This window comes from Garra rufa, chromosome 3 (genome assembly GCF_049309525.1).
Source record: "Garra rufa chromosome 3, GarRuf1.0, whole genome shotgun sequence".
In the NCBI taxonomy this organism is placed as follows: Eukaryota; Metazoa; Chordata; class Actinopteri; order Cypriniformes; family Cyprinidae; genus Garra; species Garra rufa.
Window position 1 is genome coordinate 61,382,862 of NC_133363.1, and position 15,713 is coordinate 61,398,574.

At 36.9% G+C, this 15,713-nt stretch overlaps 1 protein-coding gene across 1 annotated transcript in view; it reads right to left on the reverse strand.

Annotated features, from left to right (window-relative positions):
* rin1b (Ras and Rab interactor 1b) overlaps positions 1-15,713 on the reverse strand; it is a 56,851-nt gene that overhangs the window by 21,064 nt on the left and 20,074 nt on the right. The window contains exons 2-3 of the mRNA XM_073837531.1: positions 806-922; positions 353-455 (exon numbers count right to left, since the gene is read on the reverse strand). Of these exons, the coding sequence (XP_073693632.1) occupies positions 353-455; positions 806-922 (220 nt within the window). The remainder of the gene's footprint in view (positions 1-352; positions 456-805; positions 923-15,713) is intronic.

Genomic DNA, 15,713 nt, shown 5'->3' on the forward strand with positions numbered 1-15,713 from the left:
ACGTATCTGTACCACCTATTAACTTGAGTTTGTCAAAATATGCGTCATTTCCTGCTTACCTTCTCTATATGGTTTAGCAGCTTCCACGCATTTTGTTCAGTGGTTTAGAGAGCATAAATTAGCAAAACAACGTATTTAGTTGCACATTTACAGTACAATCCATGCTGTTGTTTACATCGCCAGTACGGCCGCACATCCGGATAACTGACCAAATCGTGACGTAAGTGCAAACACTCTATATATTGTGGGGGACCAAATGCTTGTTTGTTCTTTATGGGATATAAAATGTCATAAGCTTAGTCTAAACACTGTTGAGTACATGCTGTGTGTATGTGTGGTGTGTGAAACCTACTGGAGTCTTCCTCACGGATGTAATACTGTGACACTCCTCCCTCCTGCAGCCGCACACACAGAACCTTCCTGTGGGAGGCGCTACACTTACACACCAGAAACGTCTATGGACAAAGAGGGGGAGACGCAGCATTCATTAACCTCATTAGATGATGTTGTACATATATTAAGTGGATATATAATTAAATAAAACTAAAATTGAGAAACCAAAATCAAGCAGAAGAACATAAAGCCTGAGGGTAATCCAACAGGATTCCTCTAGTACAGTGTTTATCTAAAGTGTTATTGGTTGATTAGTTGCAAATTACACCCCTCTTTCTGGCCATTATTATGCATTCAAAGGTTATACAGAGGTACATCATTGTATGATTACTGTAATTATGAATTTAGATTGTGAATAACAGTGATATAACAGTGATGACATGATTCTAAGTGGCTGAAGGGATTCTCTCACCCCGACTATCTCTCGTTGCAGGATTTGGTGGGCGGAGTCAGTGTTGATTGACAGCTGCAGCCATATGGAGTGTGTGAGGAGAAGACGGTCCAAAACACTCAAACTCCTCGCGTCCATCTATAACAACAGAGGACAGGGGTTAACAAACACATAAAAAAAAACATCACAGAAAGTCTGTCATTCACAAAAAATGTATATTTTATTAACTACTGTTAGCGATTGATAAAATATGTCAAATGTATTGCTCTTTGTTAGTTGATGTCAATATCATTAACTACTTTAGTAAAGAAGTAATAGATTTAAAATGCATTTATATTATACTAAGTATAGTACAAGTCTATTAACATAATTACTGACATATCGCTTGAGACTTACTGATATAAAAATTGTAATTAAAGTTTATTTGGAGTACTACTTGTGCACAATGGACATTTCTTAATATTAAGCCTAAAATATGTTTTAATGTCAGTATTGATGAGGATTTTATGATCTTTAAATATTATCTGTCTTTAAATGCAAAATATTTAAAGTGTACCAAAAATATATTTTCAATAGTTTAGCACAAGTATTTCTTGGACTTTCGCACAATTAAAGAGCATTAAGTACAAAATTAGTCGTTCCAATTTAGCAGACTTTAAATATACCAGTTTAGTATACTAAAAAAGTGCATTTGCAGGGTATTTTTTATTAAGTACATAATATGTAAATGTATTTGTAGTACACTTAGCATGAAATAAATGTATTTTAATTACATTTAAGTATATTTATGTTTCACTAGGATAATAGGACTTTATTGTACAATGTTACCAGTTTGCCTATTAAAAGTAATATATTTAAAATACATTTATTTCATACTAAGTATTTTTAAAATCTATTAACATTTACTGACATATCAATTGATACTTACTGATATAAAAATCATAATTAAAAAATTAAAATATGGTTTAATGTCACTATTGATGAGCATTGTATGATCTTTAAATATCATCATTCTTTAAATGCAAAAAAAGTATACTTGCAATAGTTCCACTTTAGCACAATCAATTTAGTATATCTTTAGTTGGATCTTTAACACTACTTCTGCACAATTTAAGTGCACTGAGTACAAAATATGTTTCAATTTAGCAGTTTCCAGTTTTATTTTCACTAGGGATATTACATTTCTATTAGTGTTGAAGGATTAGTTCACTTTCATAACAACAATGCACAGATAATGTACTCACCCCCTTGTCATCCAAGATGTTCATGTCTTTCTTTCCTCAGTCGTAAAGATATTATGTTTTTTTGATGAAAACATTTCAGGATTTCTCTCTTTATAATGGATATGGATAGAGCTCCGAAGTTTGAACTTCTGAAATGCAGTTTAAATGCAGCTTCAAAAGTCTCTAAACTATCCCAGTGGAAGAGGAAGGGTCTTATCTAGCGAAACGATTGGTTATTTTCAAAACAAATTGACAATTTAAATACTTTTTAACCTCAAATGCTCATCTTGTCTCATCTCTGGCAGCACATGCGAAGTCTATGTGATTCGGGTAAATACAGTTAGGGTACGTCTAAAAACTCCCATCTCGTTTTCTTCCCTAACTTCAAAATTGCCTTAGATCGCTGAAAAAGTACTGACATAGTGTTTACAAAGTGAACATACAAACAAACTCAAACGCACTGTCGAGGAAATTCCTGTTTAGAGACTCTCCGTCAATAAAGACAAATCGATTAAAGCTTTAAAGGTTTATTTCTTGCAAGAAAGGTTCACAGTCAAACAGATACAGTGCCCTGCCCGAGTGTGACAAAGGCGGGAGAGTTTTCCTCCACTTTATATCTCTTTTCACACTCAAGGTTACAAACTAAGAACAGCTGGTGTTCTCCCATAAGGACAGAAAGACAGAAAAACATCTCTATAGATCATCCCTTCCAGGCCTCCTCTGCCTATATTTTAGGCCTCCTGCGACCCTAAAGGTCACCCTAAGGCGCCATAGAGTCCCCAACTCCCTACACAGGCAGAGGCCCTCTCACAGACGAGTCTGGTCATCACTTTACCACCGGTTGTTTTTCACAATCTCTAGTATTCTAAAAGGTCTCACATAAGCATAAAAATCACCCCTTATGAATTTTCCCCAACAGCACTTTACAAAAAAAAGTTAAGAACAGCATTATAGGACAATTTTGACATTGAAAACATAAACGAGATGGGAGTTTTACGACATCCCATGACTGCATTGACCCGAATTCTACTGACTACACATTCACTGCGCAGAGATGAGACAAGATGAGCATTTGAGGTTAAAAAGTATATAAATTGTCAATTTGTTTTGAAAATAACCGATCGTTTTGCTAGATAAGACCCTTCCTCCTCGACTGGGATACTTTAGAGCCTTTTGAAGCTGCATTTAAACTGTATTTCAGAAGTTCAAACTTCAGAGCTCCATCCACATCCATTATAAAGAGAGAAATCCTGAAATGTTTTCCTCAAAAAAAAAAAACTATTTCTTTACGACTGAGGAAAGAAAGACATGACCATCTTGGATGACAAGGGGGTGAGTACATTATCTGCGCATTGTTGTTATGAAAGTGAACTAATCCTTTAAGTTACTCTAAAAATGTAATTAACTAACTACTTGCTATTAATTTTATCTGCAAAAGTGTGATTAGATTATTGTACTACTGTATTACTCTCTATAAAGAGTATTGCATTACTTTTTTCATTCCTAAATAACATATCAGCCTCCCATATTCAATGCAATTACATCGGATGTAACTGTAGTTACTGTACATTATAGAAAAAATTTAAGTAATCCGATTACTTTTTCAATGGAAAAGTAATCAAATGACCAGCGTTGGGGAAAGTTACTTTTAAAAGTAATGCATTACAATATTGAGTTACTCCCTAGAAAAGTAACTAATTACGTTACTTAGTAACTTTTTATGAAAAGTAATGCTTTATGTGACTTTTGCGCTACTTTTTAAATCTGGGCAGGACTTGTTTGTTTTTAATATAAAAAGTTCTATTTTTGGCAAATGGAAAAGCCTTTTCACACCAAAAGCCTTAGAAAAAAGTAAATTAATGTCTGTACAGTAGACGGCAGAAGAAAACTGTCAACTCTTCAGCAACAAAACAAAAACAAAAACAAATGTTAGATTATCTTGAGTAATTTTTGCTTATTAGTATGGATGAATTGGATCATTGAAGGTTGGCAGCAAAGACATCGGTTAATAAAAAGGGATTAAATACATAAAGGATATTTGGATTAGTTGACATATTTAGTTATTGCAGGTTTGCATTGAATTTCACTGTTTTTATTCATTCTGAGGAATAGTGAATCTGTTTTTTAGTGAGTGAGATGAATTAATGCATGCTCACATTTATTCTAGAACTAAAGTAACATCTTACTCACAATTTCTCTCAACAATGAGGACAGGAGAGCTTTTAATCAATAAATGAGGGGAAAAAGTAACTGGCGTTACTTATTTAAAAAAATAACTCAGATATTTTCTTGTCAATTAAAAATGCATGCATTACTTTACTAGTTACTTGGAAAAAGTAACATTATTACGTAACTTTGCGTTAACCCAACACTGGATGTAACTGTAGTTACATTATAGAAAAATATTAAGTAATCCGATTACTTTTTTAACGGGAAAAGTAATCAAATGACAGAACATAATTACTCAGTAATGCATTACACCCACACTGTTTATAATACCAATGCAAATGCGCACTGCTGTTCTCTCTGCACAGTTTAACACTGTTTAAACCCATCCTGCAGTTTTACCCCCATAAAAACCGGCACAGAAACTGTGGAAAAACTCTCAGTATTCTGTCTGGGCCTACATGAAACACGCAGACAATGAGCCGTGCAGCAGTCACTGCTTCAAACGCTCGCTCGCTCTGTATCTCATTGCGATGACACTGTGTGGGCAGCCCGAGAGGATGCTTATGCATAACAGCAGATGGTTGTCATGGCAACAGATGCCTACACGTCCTACCAGGCAGTCCCACTCATCCACAGACACCTACTCACCCGAAACACGCTCGCGCACAAGACAGACTGCGCTTAAAACGGCGAGGAACTGTTGGCAAAGTAGAGAGGATGTTTTTTAATTCCTGCTTCTCCTGCCCTTTCCCTCTCTAGCGGTGTCAGAGAGCTCTCCGGCACAATCAGGGCTCTTTGCGATATTTTTATCTCGTTTTTTGAAGCCCACGTACCCTCCTCAAACACCGTCAGACAGGTAGATTCAGCTGCCGTTGGTGTTTTAGTGATGTTTTCTGAACAAATTTAGGGAGGAGCTCGCGCAGATAATTAACACGGCTGGTTCACCATCAGCAATCATTCCCAATCAACCCAGGAAATCCCTATAAATATCACAACATTCCTACCTTCACTATCTCTTGTTTCATCAAAGGCCCTCCTCCTCCCCGTCTCCTCACCCTTTTTCCCAAAGGGGGAGCGCTTATAGGGTTCGGGCCAGTGCTGAGCTCGGACCCCTCCCCCTGGGCGGGGGAGAGCCCTGGGCTCGGGAATGGCTACCGAGCTCGAGGCCCTCTCCCGGACAGCACGCCAAATACGCTCAACTTTTCACTCAGTTCATTATCAGTAAGAGGGAACTCGTTAATATGCTTTGCGATGAAGAAAGGCCAGCGGTGGCATAAAAGTAACCATGCAATTGTGTGCAACTGACTGAGGTTTAGTTTTAGTGATTGATTTAAATACGATCTGCTTTGGTTGATAAAACAAGCACAATTCACATGCATTCGTTTCGCAGCTTCCAAAATCATGCATCGGGCTTCTCAATAAAGAGAGGTTTGCCAAGCGCACAAACACAGAGATATGAGTTTGACAGTGTTACATCAACAAATTCAGTGCGTTGGTTTTCTTTAACAGTCATCCTCAGAAACTGGTGCTGTTTGTGCCTGAAAATGTCAGGAATTAATTATCACATCAAATTCTCATATCAGCTTGAATAGAAGACTGATAGTATCACAGTAAATAAATTAATTGATTCATAACATGTGTGACATTTATCTTTCAAAACTGGCTTTGTGCTTTAATTGAACTCTGCTACAGTGAAAATGTACCGGGCTTGCATATCTGGCCAAGCAAATATCACTGCATAACAACTACATCATAATTTACAGTCAATATTCTTGCTCTTTGTGCCAAGAAAAATAATCTTTCCCAGTCAAATATTTATGTATTAATATTTAGTCTCTGGCTGACATATTTAACTGTTTTCAAAATACAATATATTTAAGTTCTCTGTACAATAAATACAAGAACATATCTAAAATTATATATTTATATCAGTAAGGGTATTTCTAAGTGGGCTATTGATACAAAATTTCCACCAGATGTAGCCATCAAGCCAAATGTTGAATTCATACAAAGAAATCAGAACATTTAAGTATATAAGTTGAGTCATAATAAATAAAGTGAAATGACACAGGGAATAAGTATTGAACACATGAAGATAACAAGGTGCAAAATGACATAGAAAGCCAGGAGATCACCTGAAATCTGTCAGTATTGAGAGTGAAACCCTGTCCCCTATCAGTACTAATTGATATCAGCTGCTTTAGTCCTAATTGATGGCCTATAAAGGCTTCTCATTACCCAGAAGGCACACAGGAAAGACTTCATGATGGGTAAAATCAAAGAACTCTCTCAAGATCTTCGTAATCTTATCGTTGAAAAGCATTTTGATGGGAATGGTTATAGGTGCATTTCCAGAATGCTGAATGTTCCTGTGAGCATCCAGAAATGGAAAGAGCATCAGTTCACAAAAAACCGGCCACGATCAAGTGCTCCACGTAAGATCCCTGTCCGAGGAGTCCAAAGAATAATCTGGAGAGTTCTCCAAGAGCCAAGAACCACTTCAGGAAGACCTTGCATCAGCAGGTACTGTTGTTTCAAAGAAAACTATAAGCAATGCACTGAACCGCCATGGCATCCATGCACGCTCACCACAAAAGACTCCACTGCTGAACAAAAAGCATGTTGAGGCTCAGCTAAAGTTTGTGGATTATTGGGAGACTATAGTATGGTCAGATGAAAGCAAAATTTAACTTTTTGGCAGTCATTCTACACACCATGTTTGGAGAAGAACTGGCACTGCCCACCACCCCAAGAACACCATACCAACAGTTAAGTTTGGGGGTGGAAGCATCATGGTTCATATTATTGAACGCAGGAATAATGGACAAATGTACCGGGACATTCTGGATAAAAATCTGCTGCCATCTACCAGAAAGCTGAAAATGAAAAGAGGATGGACATTTCAGCAAGACAATGATCCCAAACAAGGCCAAGGAAACAATGAAGTGGTTTCAAAGCAAGAAAATCAAGTTGCTTGAATGGCCCAGTCAATCACCTGACAAAAAAACTATGGAGAGAACTGAAGATCAAGGTTCATAAAAGTGGCCCAAGGAACCTTCAAGATTTAAAGACTGTTTGTGTGGAAGAATGGGCCAGAATCACTCCTGAGCAATGCAGACGACTGGTCTCTCCATACAAGAGGCATCTAGAAGCTGTAATCACCAACAAAGGCTTTTCTACAAAGAATTAAATAGAGTGTGTTCAATACTTATTCCCTGTGTCATTTCACTTTACTTATTATGACTCAACTTGTCTACTTAAATGTTCTGATTTCTTTGTATGAATTCAATATTTGTCTGAGAGACTCGTAGAAGTTTTGGTCCCAAACCCGTTCGGGTCTCGAGTAGGATCTCAGGTTTCAAAGTGGACCCGTGAAGACCTCTAGTATGTCTCTATAGTCAAACATGAGATATAATTTGTTTTGGGTAAATCTAACAGCCAGTCTTTGGATTCATTAATCCAATATTTTTTCCAGAGCAAATAGTTTTGGCTGAGGGAAAAATCTCATCATGTTTTATTTTAATCTAAATTTAATGCTGTATATCAGAGCGCTGCCTTTGTACTTTTGACTGTATTGGCTAGCAACTTATTTGATGGCTGCTGTTGTTTATTAAATAATATTTTACATAAACAATAGTAGTATGATAATAGTACTTAGTATTGGAAAACTGTGTGCGTGTTCGTGATGGTGATTAGTTTCATTGTTTTGTCATTAGATGGTGATAAGAGACTGTTTTTATGAGTGAGTCAGCAGTACAGACTTTTATTTTGAAAAAGGCTGAAACAGGGTTCTAAACACAGAAGTTATTTTTACTTTCAACAACACACTGTAAGCCAAAAAATGCACAGAGCTAGTGTATGTTAAATTTTCACATCAGCCTGTCAGCCTGTGAGATTGTCGTTACACGATACTATCATGCTAAATTATTTAATTATCTATGCATGAAATTCCTCATTCGTTTTGTAAGGGTAGTCTTGTTATTGAATAATAACAAGACGTGGATGAATGTAAATGAATTTATCTTTCTTTACCTGTCATATTGTGATGATGTTTCTGCTGTATGTCAGATCATTGTCATCAGTTCATGTTGTAGTTCAGTTCATTCAGAATGTGGAGAAGCAATGTGCGTATGTTCAGCACCATTTTATCGTATCAAAACGCATATAGATGTTACTGAGGTGAATGTTTATGTTTATATACAGACAGATTCTGATATATCGTATTTGTTTATTTCAGCTTAAACCACATTTTACTACCTCTGTTATCCTACACAGTAAAAAAATTGCTGTAGTTCTGCAGCTGGTTGCCAGTAACTTACTGTAGATTTTTAATTTATGTTATTTACTGGCAACAGTTTGTTCAAAGTTAAATGAACATTAAACATTAACAAGTCTTTGTCTTTACAGAATAAAACTATAAAATAACAACCTACTGCAAAGCATTCTGGGAACCAGAAACCTTCATCAACCTTTTTCTGTTTTTTTCCTTCAGATTTTGGTTCCCAGAATGCTTTGCATGAGGCTGTTATTTTAGTTTTATTCTGTAAAGATAAAGACTTGTTAATGTTTAATGTTCAATTAACTTTGAACAAACTGTTGCCAGTAAATAGCATAAATTAAAATCTACAGTAAGTTACTGGCAACCAGCTGCCAGTAATACTGTAATTTCTACAGATTTTGTTTACAGTGTAATGAATGTGCAATGCTGGATAATATGATGCTTACATTTGCTTAGTTATTCAAAAAGCAGCTACAGAAAATGAGCAAAGAACATTTACATTATCAAAGAACATCATTGCTGACTTCCGTAGTCTATTGCCAGAAAACACTCCCATTACACTCAGTTATCTATACTGTATGATGAACAGTGTTGGGCAGTAGCGTCGCTACAAGTAGTGACGCTACTAACTACATTTCTCAGTAGCGTGGTGGTAGCGTCGCTGTTTTCTGAATCAAATAGCTTTTCAGTAGCTAAGCTATTATTTTGATCAAGTAGCGCGGTAGCGTCAACAAAAGCTACAAGCTATATATTTTTCTATAGTTTAAGCTCAAATCGGAAATATAACTGCTACGGATCACTGATCCTGGGTCAGTAAGTGGCACCACTGCCACTAAACCTCGTGATGCCATTGGCTCATTAAACTGTCAGTCAAACCTCATTATTCCTCCCGCCTCTCTCGTGAATGAAGTGCGGCGCGCAGTTTGAAGCATCTCAGCGTGTTTGCAGACTTGAGGTAAATAAAGATGTGTTGATTGAAAAGTGCATGTTTTCTGTATTTATAATACAGCACTGTATTTATAAAGGCTAATGGGTTTTTTTGCATTCGAGGAGATGAGAAAAGTGTGTCTTAGTCTAGCACTTGCTGTCGACACGACCAAATTGCTTATGTGAAGCGCTGAATCTTTATATTTTAGCTAAATGTCAGAAAAAAACTGAGCGCCCACATAGCAACAGAAAACTGTATAATCTGCAATGCAAAACGTAGTATTAGAACTAGTGATGGGCGCCTTGATTTTAGTCTTTGAAGCAGGCTAGTGCTCTGGGAAGATCTCAAACCTCAGAAGTACGAGATGGGGAGTGGGTCTGTGGGAGCAGGTGTCAAATTCATGGCGAAAGGCAAAATGTTTCGGTTCGTTCTTAGCAAAAACAAACAAATTATAATAATCTTTGCTAATATTCGTGATACTTCAAACTGCTTTGGACTTTGCAGTATCGAATTATGCCTTTACTATGACCAAAATGACAGAATATGATATTCAGCTGTTTGATCGTGCCTGTGTCTTATTACACACACTATCACTGCAGCCTGTTCATTTGAAAAATAAAACACAGTCACCCAAAAGTTACACTAGTCAATTTAAATAGTGTGTATTACATGCAGTTCAGCGTGACCACCGGTCCTGTGGCACATTTTTGCTCATCATGATATTTTCCGTCGACGTGCATGAAGTACAAAGCTTACCCAATGCATAATAATTTCGCTTCAAATACATTGCAGAAATGGATCATTTGTATTTGTAGCGAGAGAGGTAGTCTACATAAGCCCAACTTTACTTTCAGTTTCGCATTTAATTTGTTTTGGATTGCTTAGGCAATTTTTTTTATTTATTTATTTCATCATTGTTCTGTTCTGAATAAGGTTAAAGTTAAAGGATTTGTTGTGGAATTTCATGTTTTCCCTGTTTTATTCGTTTAATATTCTGAAACTGGTGCCATTTTTAATTTTTTAATTTTTTTTTTTTGTTTGTTTTTTCAAGAAAGAATTCAACCCCCCAAATATGAGATAAATCCAGCCCTGTACATGATACTGATTTTTGTTGCCAAATTGGTTTGGAAGAGTGGTTGAATAAACAATTAAACTGAACTTGTATGCCTGTATGACTGACAATTTAATTGATCACTGAGAGAGCATTGACTTGGTATGATGTTGGTTCAATAGAAAAATGAAAAAAAAAAAAAAAAAAAAAAATAGCTTAGATGTAGTGAACTACTTTTGCCATGATGCTGTAGCTTAGCTTGCTACATTACCCAAGGCTGTAGCTTTAGTGTAGTTAAGCTTCATTTAATGAGGAGTAAGCTGTTAGCTTAGCTCACTACATTTTCCAAGTAGCTTGCCCATCACTGATGATGAATAAAGCACAACCCTACACTAAGCAGTGCTGTCATCGAAAATCACCCTTAACAGATGGAATGATAGTATGACAAATATATCGCTTTTCTCAGCGGACATTCAAACTAAAGCTGGCTGGACACTAAATGATTTTCAAATCATAACCAATTTTAAAACCATGAGAGACCATAGACATTAAGACTGTTTCAGCCAATTTTTAGCCCTATAATCTTCTGAATGTGCACACTAGACGATTCGAGCAGACCACAGGACCACACACTTGTTGATTGCAGGAATGACTTCACAGTGACTTCACAGAGACTCGCAAGATTAAACATGACTAGAGAAGAAAAACAAATGAAAGATGCCTTCTGTTTCACAGTGAAAAACAAAGTATAAAAAAGAATATGGGGGATCTATTCTGCTTTTGAGGCAAGTTTGTGGCTGCTAGGTTTGAGCTATAGAAGCACGCAACCTCCAGTAAGTGATGCTTGCTCGCTCTCATTGGCTATCGCGAGTATGACGTCAAAGGCAGACCAAACAAGAATCCTAAATATCAAACATGTTTAATATTTACAATTTGAGTTTGGGCACACTCCGTCTCGATCGGGTGTAGTTAAATAATCTTAATAACACCACACAATAGAGGGTCTTTTGGACAAAAAAATTTGCTTGTGACAAGCTGTGAATCAGGCCACACCCCCCCAAATGTTTAGGGGTGCAAATTGTGCTTAAAATCTAGTGTGCGGCCAACTTAATGTTTTATTTTGAATATAAGATTGAGCTGAAGAATAAATGCTGTATCAGATGCAGGTAATCACACTCGCTCAGTCCATCTCTCATAATACTCTACATAATACAGTGAGCTTTTAATACAGTAATACAATAAGCTTTCAATGAAGTAACTTAACATTCTTTTGTTAGATATAATTTGTTTTGGGAAAATCTAACAAGCAGTCTTTGGTTTCATTAATCCATATTTTGTTCTATATTTTGGCTGAGGGAAAAATCTCATCACGTTATATTTTATGCAAATTTAATGCTGTAAATCAGTGCAGTGTCTTTGTACTTTTGACTGAATTGCCTAACATGTTTTATGATGGCTGTTGTTGCAGACTTTTATTTCGAAAGAGACTGAAACGGGGTTCTAAACACAGAAGCTATTTTTAATTTCTACAACACATTGTAAGGCACAGCCAACAAATGCACCGAGCAGCGCTGTCATTGGAAATTACCCTTTACAGATGAAAGAATAGTGTGACAAATATATCGCTTTCCTCAGCAGACATTCAAACTAAGGCTGACTGCACACTAGACAATTTTCAAATTTTAACCGATTTTAAAATTGGGAGACCACAGACATGAAGTTTTTAGCCTTATAATCCTCTGAACATGCACACTAGACGATTCGAGCAGACCACACACTTGTTGATAGTAACTGAACGATTTCACAGTGACTTCACGGGGGCTGGCAAGATCAAACGTGACAAGAGAAGAAAAACAAATGGAAGACAATTAATGTTGTCAGCTGGCTCTCCTGGTGCGCGTTTTGTTTCACAGTGAAAAACTAAGTATAAAAAATATTATACTTAATACTTAATATTTTGAGGTGTGTTTGTGGCGGCTAGGTTTGAGCTATAGAAGCACGCAACCTCCAGTAAGTGATGCTTGCTCGCTCTCATTGGCTATCGTGGGTATGATGTCAGAGGCAGACCAAACAAGAATCGTAAATATGTCAAACATGTTTAACATTTACAACTTGAGTTCCGGGACGCTTTGTCTCAGTTGGGTGCAGTTAAATAATAGTAATAACACCACACAATAGAGGATCATTTGGACAAAAAAATCACTTGTGACATTTTGTGAATCATGCCACCCCCGATCGTTCGGGCGTGCAAATTGCGCTTAAAATCTAGTGTGCAGCCAGCTTGATGTTTTATTGTGAATATGAGATTGATCTAAGAATGAATGCTGTATCAGATGCAGGTAATCACACTCGTTCAGTCCATCTCTTTCTCATAATACTCCACATAATACAGTGAGCTTTTAATCTAAATTATTAACTGTCAAACTTAACTACAAAACTACATTTGAATATATATTCACATAGAAAACTGTTGTTAGATTGTAATATTTCACTCTTTCCCTGTATTTTTGATCAAATTATTGCAACCTTGGTGAGCAGAAGAGAATGCTTTCACAAGCATACAACTGAGTGAGTCATAAACCTTGACATTTCCATCCAGCTTCCAGCTTTTTTTACCACAAAAAATGTTCAGATACAATAAATCACATTCTACTCTGGCTAAAGGCAGCCTTGACTGGAAATTGTGAGAAAAATCGGTTTGATTGGTATCCGAATATACCAGACGCTCCATTCAGCAACACAATGCCAGCTATTATATCTCAGCCGTGCTTTGTTTATTTCATGTGTATGTTGTAGACCTCGAACAACCATCTGAGGTTTATGGAGAGAGTTTATTACATAAACATCACATCACCGGCCCGGATGACTTTACCACCCACAAACACAAGCACTAAACCACTGCGAGAGAATCTGAGAGCGTGTGCCATCAACGCACAAAACTGACAGGTCAGTAACCTCCATACTGCAAACCCTAACCGGATAACATCCGAGGAGAGACAGATGATGTCCGATTGCAGCGTAGGCCTCCTTACATAAAGCAGCCTACACACACGGTTATGCAATTAAGCGTCACACGGGGAGAAACACAGGAAGAGAAACAGAGAAAGAATAGGAGAAGAGAGGGAGGTGAGTTCGATTTGAGCAGCGAGTCTCTTTCTCCTCTTGAAGAACTTTTTTTTTTATTGATGCTATTTTTGAGTCTGAGTTCAGGAAGATTATAATTATGAATCAAGGAAGTCGTGAATGTTTTTTTCATAGCACATAAAAAGGCAGGCTGAAGTTTCAATGGCTTTTGAATACTCTGAGGACTTTTTATTGCTCACACTGTTGAAATCTCACAGGCGGATGCATGTGAGGTTACCGGGGTCTCAGGAGATATTAAATAGATCAGATTTGCGATTATACTTTGCTACAGGTGCTACAACAACATGACCATTATTACGTGCATTAAAGAGCAGGTCAATTGGGTTTTCAAAAAAATATATTTTTTACAGGTTGTAATTTAGCTATCCTTTAGTGTAAACAGTCTGCAAAGTTGTTAATCAAAAAAAGTGCATTATACATAAAGATATTGGCTTCCATACTATATAGTAGGCAAAAAGCAGTAGGCGAGTTAATAAGTATGTTTGAATCTTCAGTATTCATAAAAGAGTAGGCGAGAATAGTAGGCGAATGCACTAATTCTCGCGAGATTCGGACGAACGTATACTTAATTTGCGTCCGAATATGCCTACTTACTTACTTTATAGTAGGGAAAATGAGTACGTGAAGAAAGAAGTACGTTCGAAACCTCAAATCTCCTGATAGCTAGCTGCATTGACCCTGCCCTTGATAAAACACAGTGGTCCAAAGTACTCTTTTCGGATGAAAGCAAATTTTGCATGTCATTCGGAAATCAAGGTGCCAGAGTCTGGAGGAAGACTGGGGAGAGGGAAATGCCAAAATGCCTGAAGTCCAGTGTCAAGTACACACAGTCAGTGATGGTCTGGGGTGCCATGTCAGCTGCTGGTGTTGGTCCACTGTGTTTTATCAAGGGCAGGGTCAATGCAGCTAGCTATCAGGAGATTTTGGGAGCACTTCATGCTTCCATCTGCTGAAAAGCTTTATGGAGATGAAGATTTCATTTTTCAGCACGACCTGGCACCTGCTCACAGTGACAAAACCACTGGTAAATGGTTTACTGACCATGGTATTACTGTGCTCAATTGGCCTGCCAACTCTCCTGACCTGAACCCCATAGAGAATCTGTGGGATATTGTGAAGAGAAAGTTGAGAGACGCAAGACCCAACACTCTGGATGAGCTTAAGGCCGCTATCGAAGCATCCTGGGCCTCCATAACACCTCAGCAGTGCCACAGGCTGATTGCCTCCATGCCACGCCGCATTGAAGCAGTCATTTCTGAAAAAGGATTCCCGACCAAGTATTGAGTGCATAACTGAACATAATTATTTGAAGGTTGACTTTTTTGTATTAAAAACACTTTTCTTTTATTGGTCGGATGAAATATGCTAATTTTTTGAGATAGGAATTTTGGGTTTTCATGAGCTGTATGCCAAAATCATCAATATTAAAACAATAAAAGGCTAGAACTACTTTCAAATGTGTGTAATGAATCTAAAATATATGAAAGTCTAATGTTTATCAGTACATTACAGAAAATAATAAACTTTATCACAATATGCTAATTTTTTGAAAAGGACCTGTACATCTTATAGATGTATATCACGTTTACTAAATGTCTATTTAACAAATGACAGGAAAATGTTCTAAGATAATTACAGATGAGCACAACACAACACGAAACAGACATCTGAGTGAGTGATGTACGTTACAGTATGTGAGCTTATTATGTAGTGTAGACTGACTTGTGGGGAAAAAGTAAATATAAAGTAAGATCATTTGTAACCTCCAATACAGAGATCAAATCTGTACATGTGCTATTAAAATGGCAGCTTTTGTATTACATTTGTACATCGTTGTATGATCTGAAATGTCTGCAGACTGGTGTGTGCAGTGAGAAAGGAGAAATCCACAACAGCATCCTGGAAATGGTCTAGTGCCATGGATGAGACCCTCCGTCACTCCACCTTCAGACTAAAAGACCAACATGTTTGAATAAAGCTTTGTTCCGTGTGTCTTTATGTTCATGGTTACTTTTATTTATTATTTAACTAATTTATTCATGTTTCCTGTTGTTGTCAGTAAATAAAATATAACAGTTTCATTAATGTATGCATTTATTCATTACTTAATTAAAAAAAAACATGCTTGTTTAAAA